This window comes from Sycon ciliatum, chromosome 4 (assembly GCF_964019385.1).
Source record: "Sycon ciliatum chromosome 4, ocSycCili1.1, whole genome shotgun sequence".
Taxonomy (NCBI): domain Eukaryota; kingdom Metazoa; phylum Porifera; class Calcarea; order Leucosolenida; family Sycettidae; genus Sycon; species Sycon ciliatum.
The window spans coordinates 6,998,299-7,011,121 of record NC_088646.1 but is presented as its reverse complement, the minus strand read 5'-3'; the positions used below and the strand labels follow the sequence as shown (position 1 = coordinate 7,011,121).

Sequence of the window (12,823 nt, the reverse complement as noted above, 5' to 3'; positions counted from 1 at the left end):
AATCATACAACTCGTGAAACCCTGTAAAAAACATGTGGCACGTCAGCGAATGACGTCACATTGACGTGCCGCCTTACCAGGAAAGGTTTATTACGTCATGACCATGCAATCAGTCAATCACGCGGCACGCGCGGCGCGCGCACAAGTCGCGCAGTCGCGCACTTGGCCGACTAGTCGTCGACTCCGACGCGGCTACAATCATATCCGGAAAAGTTTATTTCTCTCTTACTCTTAGATTTTTTGTTTCTTTCTTTCTACTCCTCAGCTTGGATCATGTAGATAAGATAGTGACTAGTTGTACTTGATGTAGGAGGCAATAGTACTTAGTAGGCTGCTAGTCCATAAATATAGTATACAGGGCAACACAATTACTCATTTACTGTAATGGTAATGAAACGCTCTTGTCTTGCCTCTTGCAGCTTGGTCGCTAGACGCAAGCTGAGCCTCGAACACGATCATGAATTGACAGTATCCATCCGCTAGAAACTGGTCTAAACCAGTCGGCGGCGACCCGTGACTCCAGTGTCCCGTGTCTCAGCTCTTTTGATTTCGCAACAGGACTCGTACGAGCTCGTAGTCTTCCAGGTGGTCGACCGCCCTGGCCCAGCGTCCATCGCTCCAACGGACTGTCTCGCTGCGAACCACCGCTTGCCCGCCGTTCCTTAGTCAATACAGGGGGTGCAGCTCGCTACACAATGGACCAATTATTAGACGAACTGGGTGGTGGCGACTTCAAGTTTGGCAGTGGTGTTGCGATGCCTGTGGATGGTCAGTTAGACCTGAGTGCGCTGGGAGCGGACCCGACTGGGGGCATGGGAGCATACGGGTGAGGCCGTAATCTGTGTGTTTGATCAGACATGCACAGTGCAGTGCAGTTCAATGTAAATATTGCCAATGGGTTATTATTTAAACAAACGGCGAGGAAACAATAATTTTGATAACCGCAATCAATAAGACAAGCTGAACCGACATTTGTGTATACTTTATTCAAAACGATAGAAATGTCGATTCAGCTTGTCTTTAATAGGGTGCGTTTGGTTGGTACGACCTAGAACAGGATGCACCAGATCAGCGCGTTTGGTTGGGATTGCACCTGTTCTGGGTTGGCCAGAACATGTTCTTCTTGCTGACCAAGCAGTTTCACTTTTTCGCAGTGAAACCTGGCGGGAACAGCGATTTTGGTCCCAAATGATCACATCCATACGCTTTTGGGTTGGACTCGTTGTACCGCACAAAGTGACCATGGTGACCCGTACACATTTTAAGAATGCACCAAGTTTGACACATTTTTTTCACAACAATGCCGTGCTCTGTTTGCGGAGTACCATTTGGTTGACATGAGGCTGCACCATGTGCACCAGCTGTTCGATCCTGTTCTAGATCGTACCAACCAAACACACCCTTATTGATTGCAGTTAAAAATGGGTTATACATGTAATATCAAACTATTCAGTATACCGTATTATCTCTAATATAAGCACGGTCCTTTATTTTTTCAATGTACCTCCGCCCCGTGCTATTAAGGTGGCCCTAAGCCTTCCGGCATATTGCGGAACTAAAATTAACGTAACACGTCGGTACCGTGGCAGAATCACTTCAAATTTTCTGTGAAGGTTACAAAGAGATGGAGGGTGCCCTTCAACTAAAAAAAGAGATCATAAATGATCCAGAAAAATCTATTTGAAAAAATCGCGCAAATTTAACGCATGAGCAACTCTTAACCAGAATTCAAAGAAGTATACAACTAACAGACTGCAAAAGAGATATTTACAATGTTCTATATACCAATAACAGTGCATTGAATTACAGGAGTTTGACGAGGACATCAAAATGATGCTTGTATTCAGGGTATGGTTACAAGTGCCCGTATTCGTTCTAAAAACGCCCATTAGAAAACCTATGACGCTGCGCATATACTTCCAGTAACCAGAACAAAAGTTAATTCAATGCATAGCTAATGCAATACAGAATCCAAAAATATATACTTTGTGGGGTCTACTAATAAGCCGTGACAACACCAGTAGCTTGGTTAGGAGTTCCGTTCTCACCCGAAAAATGGAAGAAAAAGCACACTTTTCGGTGTCCGGAACACTAATCTCAACATAGAGTACATACTTTAGAATCTGCCTGCCTCGTACGTGACACCTGCATCATCCAATGTGTCTTTCTGTATACCCTGTCGTACTCTTCTTCGCTTCTTCCTTCTGCTCTTCGCCCCAATGGATCTCTTTCTCTCTGCATCCTTCTGCCTTTCCTCATCAAGCTGGGCTAGTGCTGCTGCAGTGAATTCACCCTCCGGCAAGCCCATTGCCGTCATTAGCCGGCCGAGAGCGGATGAACCATCATTGAAGGTGCAAACTGCAAGTGCAACTGTACGCTCCACCACCTTGGCAGAGCAGAAGCCTGTTTTGGGACACATCTGCCACACCAGTCCGTTAAAGCTTTCATTCCTGTTCTGCCTGGCTTCACGTAAACACCTTTCCAGGAGACTACGCTCAGTGAGGCGCAAGTAGATAGGCTTGATCACTTTGAAAATGGCGTCTGGTATAGCATCATTCACGGGAGTATATCTCTCCGGACCACACTAGCTGCTCCTGCTGCCACTTGCACCAGCTCTCAGTTCCAGTTGGACAGAAGTGGTGCTGAGGTTTGTAAACAGCCGGTGGTTTCTTCTTTTCGTTCGTCTTCATCTGCTGCCAAAAACAAATCATCATTCTGAGCTACGCTTGCAGCTGGGGGTGGTGGCTCTGGCTATTTTGCGATGGTATCGGCGCTTCTTTGGGCGTCCAGGACGCCCCTTGAACTGTTTCCTCCCCAACCTGGCACTGGATGGCATGCTATCGCCTGTGCGAATACGCGCTAGCGCTCACGACGCTAAACAAACTCTTTTTTTTCAGACAATACGCATATTCAATTTTTTAGACAATTATTAGGCCGTTGCGTAGGAACAAGAGTACATAACCCCCCAGAGTGTGCAACTCCCACATACCCTGCTGTCCTGACAGAATTTCAAGTTGACGTCATTATTTATGACGCAATGCTCCTTGCACCAGTGATTTACAACATGTGTACGGGTGTCAACGCATCACACGTTTTTCTTTCCAATAATTTGTACAGGATCGATCGGCTTCGGTCAACCACAGGTTCCGGATTCGTCTGATAATCCGTGTACAGTGCGCATTGCATCATCAAAATGACGTCAACTTGAAATTCTGTCGGGACAGCACCCATAGTGGAGTTGCACACTCTGGGGGGTTATGTACTCTTGGTAGGAATCACATGATCTCGGGTCATCGAAGCAAGACTGATCACGATCGAGACCTGACAGCTGGGCCATGAAAGAACTCGGAAACTTCACCAAATTTGAAAGAATTACCTTGAACCTGTTGGATTTTTGGTGACGTTCCTTTATTGGAGACTGTTCCATTATTGTTTCAACCTCATTTCAGAGGCATGTTGCCATGCCAAATTTATGTCATACACACACATTTCAGGGATTTTTTCGCGGGTACAGATAATGAATTTACACAGTGTTGGCTTATAATGGAGACTGAGCACTTTATTTTTTGAATGCCGTCCCAAGGTGTTCTATTATTGGAGACGTGCTATTATTGGAGACTGTGCTTATAATAGAGACAATACGGTAGTTTTTATAATCGTTCAAAACTGTTTTATGTATAATGTTTTACCTCCAAGTTACTTCCATGCACAATGCACATACATGTTATTGTTAGAAATGATAGTGTACTCAGTAGTGGGTGGGTGTGGGAGGTCATGCTCCCCCCCCCCCCCTCCCTCTGCCTTGGCTTCCTGACACCAAACATGGCCCAAACCAACGGTGCCATTTGTTGGCATGTATAAGTCTGCCCAGCCCCAAGCCTTCAAGTCTGAGCCAGGGAGCGAAACCCATACTAGTATTGCTTAGCCGCGGTTCAAGTACAGTCACCATGGTCACCCGGCCTAGCCGAGCATGAGCTTGCCAAGTAAGTAGTTGGCCCAGTGGTGAATCATCGATGAGTCCATCCAGTCTGATCCAGATAGACTGGCGACGGTTACTTTCAGGCACGGATGTCAACCATGGTGGAGGTGTGGCAAGGGAGATTGTGCAGGCGGTTGGTCATACATGACTGCACTGAAGGCAGTGTGACCGCTGCTACCGGCTCACCACGGGAGTAATACTAGCAAGCAAGAGTAAATCACTCCTTAGGTTATGGACTCTTGGTAGTACAGTACAGTGTTGCAGCAGTGTTAAACTCATTTTAACCTCATCCCCTGACTCACTTGTGAGGTCTGCATTCGACACTGAGGATATATGGGCGAAGTGGTGGCCCGCCGATGCGAATGTATTTGCTTGATGTGTTCGTAAACACGTCAGGTGATGCGGCCGCGAATCCGGCTAACTTTACTTTTTTTTTCATTTACCACCAGGGATCTGCTTTCATTGCCAATGTTCAAGATGGAAAGTCTGGGATTCGGTGAAGTAGATAACGGGTACGTCCAGTTTTCAATGCATTTGTATCTAGTTGTACTAATGTTTGCTCAAGGTTGCTTTGGAACGTGTGGATACGCATCTGCGTGCATACCACTTGATTCAAGACAGTATGATTTGCCCTTCTCTGTAAAATACTCTAGTCTACACAGAATTATGTGGATCGATCGCTCTCCCCGGCGGGCGGAAGCTACCATGCCCGTCGCTCCGAATGTACACAATGTCATACTGCTTCCTTGCCAGTCGAGGAGAGTGACGACTCCTCAGTCAGTATGTGTTACATCATGTGATGACAAGGATTGGGGTGGACACCAAGTGGTAAACAGCTTGGTTGATAGCCTATTTCTCTGTCGGTTGGAAACACGTACTACTAGTATTCAACATGTTGCTTTTCACTTGGCTTAGCTTCCTGTGATTAATTATACCCGCTGTATGTGATAATGCGAACAAAAAGGACACACTTCAGGCTCTTTAAGACCATCTTGAACCTGTGTATGTGCTGGGATACTGCATTCTAGACCACGGTACTTGCTGCTTGCGCAGACGTCCCCGCTGACCAAGATGTCGGACGTCTCTGTCACTTATCTCAACAAAGGTATTGTTCGGCATTCCTTGCATTGGTGCAGTTTCTCAGAAGAGTGATCGGCACGGCACGCTGATGCCACTAGATGTTGCTAGACTAGGTCAAGTAATTCCAATGCTGTCACGCTAGACACACTAGCTGATCCAGAGTCAGGTGTATCTATGACAACGCCGCCGGGGCAGTCTGCGGCGTGAATTTCAGACCCATGAAAACTTGTCATGGCAACCGCCTGTTTTAATGGAGCCCTGCGGTGCAGACTTATGTAGTGGGGGGGGGGGGTGGGGGTGTGCTGTCGAGTTGAATAGCCGTTGATCAGAGAATCAAGTATACTAGGATATCTGGTTTAGTGGTCCGACTTTGAGACATCATTTTCGGTGTGTTTCACTTATGGTGCTGTGCTAGCTGGTCCTGGAAGTGCTAGAGAATGTCACCAGAGCAGGTATTGATTGACTGATTGATTTCCATATCTGCAGGTCAAGTGTACGAGTTAACGCTGGAAGCCTTGGGAAACTGTCAAAGCTACAGAAGTGGATTGATTCGGGTGCGTGCTTCATTTGTGCATATCGTGTACTTGTACTGGTATTCACAGTGTCGTCACTGTCATAGTCTCTGCTGTATGCCAACAGAAGCAGCAGTACATGCCGGTGCCACACACCTCACTGATGGACAAATGCATGCTGCACACTCACATGCAGAAAGCGAGAGTTCCCTGCACCTTTCTTTTGCCGGGGAAGCATTCTTTTTTGGTGTTGGCGGTAGTGTGTGTGTGGGGGGAGAGGGGGCTGCAGCTTGCTAAGTCAAGTACTTTTGTCATGTTCTTTTATGTTCCAACTTAGCAGCTAGTGCCATCTCTCAATTTAAGCTTGTGCCCGTGTGTGTGTGTGCGTGCGCATGTGTGTGTGTGTGTGCGTGTGTGTGTGTGTGTGTGCGCGCGCGCGTGTGTGTGTGTGTGTGCGTGTGTGTGCGTGTGTGTGTATGTGTGCGCGCGTGCGTGCGCGCGTGTGTGTGTGTGTGTTTGTGTGCATGCATACATGGAGCACGCGCATGTGTGTGTATGTGCTTACATGTGTTTACGTAATTTGTATACATGCCTGTTATGTGTAGACAACGATACGTGTCAGCTTCTTCATCATGTCAGAGATCATCATGCGTAATCAGGAGCAAGACCAGTGGGAGGCCTGGTGCTCAGAGCACCCCGGCGAGCGCATCATCGAGATCGAGTCTGGCTTCATGGTTGAGAATGTGTCACATGATCTGCTACAGCCAAACTGTGCGACGTTTGATTGGCATGCATCTAAAGGAGCCAGTGTTATGTTCAAGGTAAAACTCTATTTACTACCATCTGTGCCATGATTTCACACATTTGTGTTACCATATAATGATGGCATATCTCGAGAAGAAGGTGCATTTTGCTCAACAGCCCTTATTATTTTGGTGCATGAGCGCTTCAGCATTTTCTTCTTTTTTCCATTAGTCGCTAGCAAAAGCAAGTACATACTAGAGATTACTAGTAAGCTGCGTTGGTAACTTACAAACTTGAAACTCAGATGATTATGGGCACTGCAGAGGGGACAGGTTAATTTATGCTTACACTTTCCACCGGGCTGCCTCAGTGATCTAGTGAGCACACACACGCTGGGTTCAAGTCTGCGGCTCTCTTGTGCTTTTAATTAAAGTGCTGTCTCTGCTTGTGTCGTGCTTGATGCGGCTCTAGCTGAACTGCCTCAGCTCAGAGTTTTCAGCCAAGAGACATGGTAAGTAACACAATTCAGTTCAAGTTTTACATTATGTTAAACCTCAACTTCTAGCAATGGCTATTGCATTTTTTTAAATATATATTTTTAGTGGTGACGTACTCGTATTAGCGACCATCAATTTTAGCAACTGAAGAATTTCGGTGTACATGTAGCCACACTCGATGACTTCCAAAATCACGGTCGTGAATCACGAGACCTGAAGTTAGCAAATTTGACTCATTTGCGAAATTTGCTAAGGTGTCTGTGACCCTTTTAAAATCCGAGGGTTACCGTCAACCAGCAAAATGCTGAGCGCACTAGTAAATGAGTTAATGTCCATATGCAAGTTAGGCTTCAGATCAATGTCTGCTGGCATATATCCACAATTCAAGGGCTTCCCGTGTTTAGTATGCAGCCTGCACGGGACATGATGGTATGCTCTAGCACTTGGTAGGGAAGTGAAAGCTAGGCTGTAGTTCCTATGGTGCTTCATATTTCCAGCCGTAGGAAGGCTTATCGGGAACGATTTCTAGATTGGTGAGCTTCTTCCTTCCGCATGACCAGGTGGTGAGAAAGGTGCTCTTCTACGGCTGGAAATCGATGCGTACTACCAACACACGGTCAACGACTGCTTCGATCTGTTTCACTGTGCCAACTGCCACATCAAAGTGTTCAAGGTAACTGATCCTACGTCTTCGTGATCATGTGTTTACACCTCTCATGTGAATGTGTGTGGTTGGTGGGTGGGTGGGGATGTCAGCTGCATCAGGAGTGATACGGGTCAGTGTAGTTGAACCATGGTAGAAACATGTTGCTTAGGGTTTTAATTTGAAGGATGTATTTTGCCTACTGCCATCATGTGGCCTTCGATAGCTCAGTTGGTAGAGCGGAAGACTGTAGTGTGCGCATCACTGGGATGTGCAGTCATCTTTAGGTCGCTGGTTCAAATCCGGCTCGAAGGATTTTTTTTACTTTTTTTTGGTATATTTTTTAGGCCTAAACAAAAAATAGGCTTGTTTCCAGTCGGCAACCCCTCAAAAAGGAGACTCGGTCGGCCGGAATAAAACTTTTTTTGGATACTTTTTTTGGTTCCTCAATCGTTGTGGTGTTGATGGACAAGAGCACCTACACATGTACATTGTACATATATCATGGCAAGGATCAATGTCAAAGTTGACTGACTCACTGTTCTTGTACAGCATGTGGTGTATTCCTGTTTTCGTACATCCTGAGAAATCAAGCAAACAGTTCGAGTCCTTCCAGCTCCGTTATTCTAACTCGTATCGATCCCGGAGGTTTTCGAGCCGACAGCTGAGAATCTCTGCTACCTTGTAGGTGTTTCGATTGCGGAATTCGGTTGAGATTTGACTGAGTTATGACTCGTTGAGTGCACTTGCACACATGGCATTGCCACCGTTTGTATGCATTTGGGACCAAAAAAAAGTTTCAGAATTTGGGAAAAAGTGGCCCGGTCGGGCGACCGGAAACAAGGTCATTATTTGTTTTGGCCTTATTTCATTTTGTTCACGAGCAGTGCCGCTGGATTCTGTCTGTACTGACCGGCTGGTATACATTGCGTATGTTTCCAGGAAAAGGGAGCGGACCGCAAGAACAAGGTGGAGATGCAGAAGTTCACGGGTCTCTCGGAAGAGGACAAGGTGTGGCCACCAAATCTTTCAATAATTTATAGATTTGGATAGCATATCTCTGTTACATACACTACCAGCAGAGTGCATCACTCCCCATAGTGTGCAAATACCTTCACTGGCCTATTCGATCCAGTGCTGCAACAGTGGGTTGCCTCCCAAATTAGTTATAGTTATCATGTACAGTGTGCCGCAAGTGATGTGTATGCATTTGTCAGGTGATGCGACATGCTGCTATACATGGACTGCATGCTGTTGCATACTGTCGGTGGTTATAATAATCTTGATTTGACATGTACGTGTAGGCTGTGAGATGCGCATCTGTCGCACCATGGCAAATGCACTGCACACTTTCGCTGAGGTTTTGCTGCATTTCTACATACCACATATACGTGGATGCAATGCACCGCGTCTCTTCTTTCTGCGCTTCAATGATTAGCTAATTCTTTGTCATGTGCATTCTGCTGCTGCTGCTGGTGGTGCTGGCGGTGGCGGTGGGAAATTCTGTCCCATCTCTGTGTGATGATTAGGCTGGACTGCGAGCACCGTTCTCAATGAGCGTCTTCCAGGATGTGAGTACATACATACACATACCAACTTGGTACATGCCTATCATGTAAATAGCTAGCTACATTTGCCTGGTCATGGCATTGAAAAACAGATTCTGGAGTTGCAAGTTGTTTTTAATTGAGACTCAGCCTCTGCCAGTGTTACACACACGGCGTTGCTCTGTAAGGTGTAGACATATACCGGGGTCTATGCCAGCTATTGCTTGTCAAGCTGGGTATACATGTACATGATTCTTGAACTCTGGCTCAACTCACACTACGAACTGAATGTTTGTACAGTATACAGTTAGTCAAGGACAGCATGATTAGTTGTTATACAGACTGAGACAAAATTGACAGGCTGGCTATAATACAACTTGCGGGGGGGGGGGGGGGGGGGGAGTTAAAACTACTTTGGCAGGTGCCTTAGTGGTAGTTTCATTTTTTTTTGACAAATCATTGGTAAAGGGGCTGTCACTGCCTGTCGACAGTGTGCCCTTGTAAACAAGCATCCGAGGCTCAGGCTGAGTGACTAGTTTCTGCCATGTTCCGGATGTGGTGCATATCAATGCCATAGCTATACATGATAGAATGGTGGCTTATAGCTTCTATTATTCCAATCTGCTGTTGTTGTTTGGTTGCTGACTGTGTGTGTGTGTGTGTGTGTGTGTGTGTGTGTGTGTGTGTGTGTGTGTGTTGTGTGTGTGTGTGTGTGTATGTGTGTGCATGTGCGTGGATGCGGGTGAGCCGGCGTGTGTGTGTGTGTGCGTGTGTGTGTGTGTGTGTGTGTGTGTGTGTATAGTTCTGTGTTGATGCCACCTCTGCGCAAAAGCAGCTACCACCTGGAGTAACCACTCTGTAAGTACGGAGTAGTAATCATGTTGCCATAGCACCACAGCTGCTGAGCATGTACACTGAGCTTGCTTGTGAAAATCAGTTGTTCACACTCACCGGGTTGGAAATATTTTTGTACAGTCTGCTTTGATTTGGGTTTGGATTTGTAGTCTTTGAACTTGATTTTGGAGCAGTATCAGTAGCAACCCCGACCCTGGTTTTCGCACAGAAACGGGAGAGTGGTACCTCTGTTGGCCTCTAAGTGATGTACGTGGCAATTGTAATTGGCATACCATAGTGTTCAAGTTATTTGATAGAATATCTGATATGGGTTTGTTTGCTTTCAAACTCTAGGCTGCTGTGGCCTCGTAGTCGACATGCGTGTGTGTGTGTGGGGGGGGGGGGGTAACCTCACTTCACTGCTTCTAATGGGTATTACTTCTTGATCTCTCTCTCTCTCTCTCTCTCTCTCACACACACACACACACACACACACACACACACACACACACACACACACACACACACACACACACACACACACACACACACACACACACAAACACACACACACACACCACAGGGACACAACTACCTTCATAGCCGGTCCGTACAGCGTGGGTAGCATGACAAGTCCGCCCTCATCGGTCTCTACTACCGGCAGTGCTGCAGCAGCCACTACACCGGGCAGTGTTGGCGGTGCTGCTGGCGGTGGTGACCTGGCAGTGGCTACTCCAGCCATGGTCACTCCAGGTGCTGTGTCAAATTCCGTGGACTCGGGCACAGAGTCCATTGCGGATGTGCTTAGCTGTGTTCTCGCGCAGGCCCAGCCATCTCCACTGGCAACTTCGTTAAGCTTTGAGCCAGAGGTATGTACGAGTATGTGTGTAGTGTTGTTCTTTGCTTTCCCTCATGCTTTTCGGCTTGGTGAACACTAGTGGAGCTGCTTTAGAGAACCCTGAGTGGGTTGTGGTGTGGTTGTTCAAACTTGTTTGCCATCTTAGCATGATTCTGTTTGGACATCCGAGACCCACTCTTGCACAGCGAATGTTCTCTCATCTGATGTTCATTCGCACATAGCAACAAGTATGCCATCACACCAGTCAACAACTATCAAGCATATTCTCCAACAGGTTTTCCACCCATTCTCATTCATGGCTTACTTGTACATAGGAATAGAGTGCAGAAAGTGTAATATAAAAATAAGCCATAATAGAAAGAGGCACGTAGTGGGACTTAGCGCTAATGGGTAGTGACGATAGCCTACCACACAAGCCGGAAGTACTTGGGAGAGAGAAATGAACACCGGTATGAGTAAAGCAGGCACAGCTCCCCCCCTCTCTCTCTCTCTCTCGCGCGCGCGCGCTTTCTCTCTCTCTCCCCCCTCTCTCTCTCTCTCTCTCTCTCTCTCTCTCTCTCTCTCTCTCTCTCTCTCTCTCTCTCTCTCTCCCTCACACTTCTTCGTATAAACCAAACGAGAGGTTATCGTCATGATCACTAGCTGCTAGCGCTAAATCTCATTACATGCCTTTCTATTATAGTATACAGTCAGACCTCGCTTATCCGGTCCTCCTTCATCCGGATCCCTCGGCATCCGGAAGAAAATAGCTGGTTACAGATTTACAACATACGCATTGCATCCAACATAACCGGTGTTCGGTTATCCGGTTCCCTCGCCTATCCGGATATTTTTGTGGAAAACGGATGTGTGCGGTTAAGCGAGGTCTGACTGTAGTATACTTGTAAGTAAAATCATCATCATTGCATAGTTGGTCTTGCTTTAGTTCATTCCCATGTATCCACTGATGAGAATGGGTTGAGAGGCTTTTGGCAAGTATCCTTGACAGTTGATTGGGTGCTGAAATTGGCAACCGTGTGGCTATGCGCGATTTAAAATACGTCAGCTCGAATTCTCCCACATCCCTTCTTGATTGATTTAAATGGTGGTAAATACACACCCGGCAATATGGCGGTAAATACACACCTGCCCACACACGCTCTCTAGGCTGCCAAGTTATTCTGGCACAGAGCTCTCCTTCTCGCCACTACCACCACCATCAGTTTGCGCCTGGCGCCTAGTCGATGCATGGCTGGTGGTATCCGACATAGCAGGCTGGTACATCAGGTAGTGCATGGCACATAGCAGATGACACAGCAACAGCATAGCTCGATTGCGACGTACGCTTCATCCCTGCTGGACTCATCAGGCAATCTTCTTCTTGGCTGTCTTCACACGGAGCTTGATTCTGGAGAATGAAATTGAATACATGTACACGAATGCAGTTGTACTGATGGTTGATTCAAATGGTGGTAAATGCCCACCAGGCAATATGATGGTGGTGGTGGTGAGAAGGAGAGCTCTGTGCCAGGAATAACTTTGCAGCCTAGAGAGCGTGTGTGGGCAGGCGTGTATTTACCGCCATATTGCCGGGTGTGTGTTTACCACCATTTGAATCAACCATATAAGTACAGCTGCATTGGTGTCTTCAATTTCCTTCTCCGTTCTTGATGTTGAATCATTTCTGAATGTACGTGTATTTTTTACCTATGTACACTTGTCCATTTAAAGCCGCTGCGTGTGGACTCTACGGTGGAGCAGACCCAGGAGTGGTTGAAGGGCAATGGGTTTGGCATGCATCTACAAACGTTAGCCAATTTTCTGGTGAGTGTGCTAGGCCATAGCCTTGTAGAGAGCTTGAACTGAGTGCTACACTGACAGTCAGTCATGGGAATGCTGAGTTTTACGGTCCACTTTTGAAATTGGATACAGGTTTCGTGTGGATCTGTGTTGCTTTCTTACTTCCGAACTTGCCAGCCGTGTCATTTCAATTCAGGAATTAGACACTACAACAGATGCTTCAAGAAGCTGTGGTATGTGGTAGCTGCTTGGCTGACTGAGCATTTGTTCAAGCAACACTGAAAAACGGCCGCAAACGTGGGGTGGCCTGAGCCGCTCCTATCCAATAGCCGATAGTTCTTTAGAAAAG

The 12,823-nt window shown here is 46.7% G+C and overlaps 1 protein-coding gene and 1 non-coding gene across 2 annotated transcripts; both read left to right on the top strand.

Annotated features, from left to right (window-relative positions):
• Positions 1 to 245: 245 nt before the first annotated feature.
• LOC135814168 (upstream-binding protein 1-like) lies at positions 246 to 12,495 on the top strand (the record flags this gene model as incomplete). Its single annotated transcript, XM_065327246.1, is given in 12 exon segments — positions 246 to 826; positions 4,429 to 4,491; positions 5,008 to 5,084; positions 5,546 to 5,613; positions 6,177 to 6,392; positions 6,787 to 6,826; positions 7,373 to 7,485; positions 8,398 to 8,466; positions 8,985 to 9,026; positions 9,805 to 9,860; positions 10,420 to 10,705; positions 12,406 to 12,495. Coding segments are annotated over 12 exon segments (1,251 nt in total), but the record flags the coding sequence as incomplete, so codon positions are not given.
• Positions 7,672 to 7,770, top strand: Trnay-gua (transfer RNA tyrosine (anticodon GUA)). Its single transcript has 2 exons — positions 7,672 to 7,708; positions 7,735 to 7,770. It is a non-coding gene; the product is annotated as a tRNA-Tyr (tRNA).
• Positions 12,496 to 12,823: the final 328 nt, after the last annotated feature.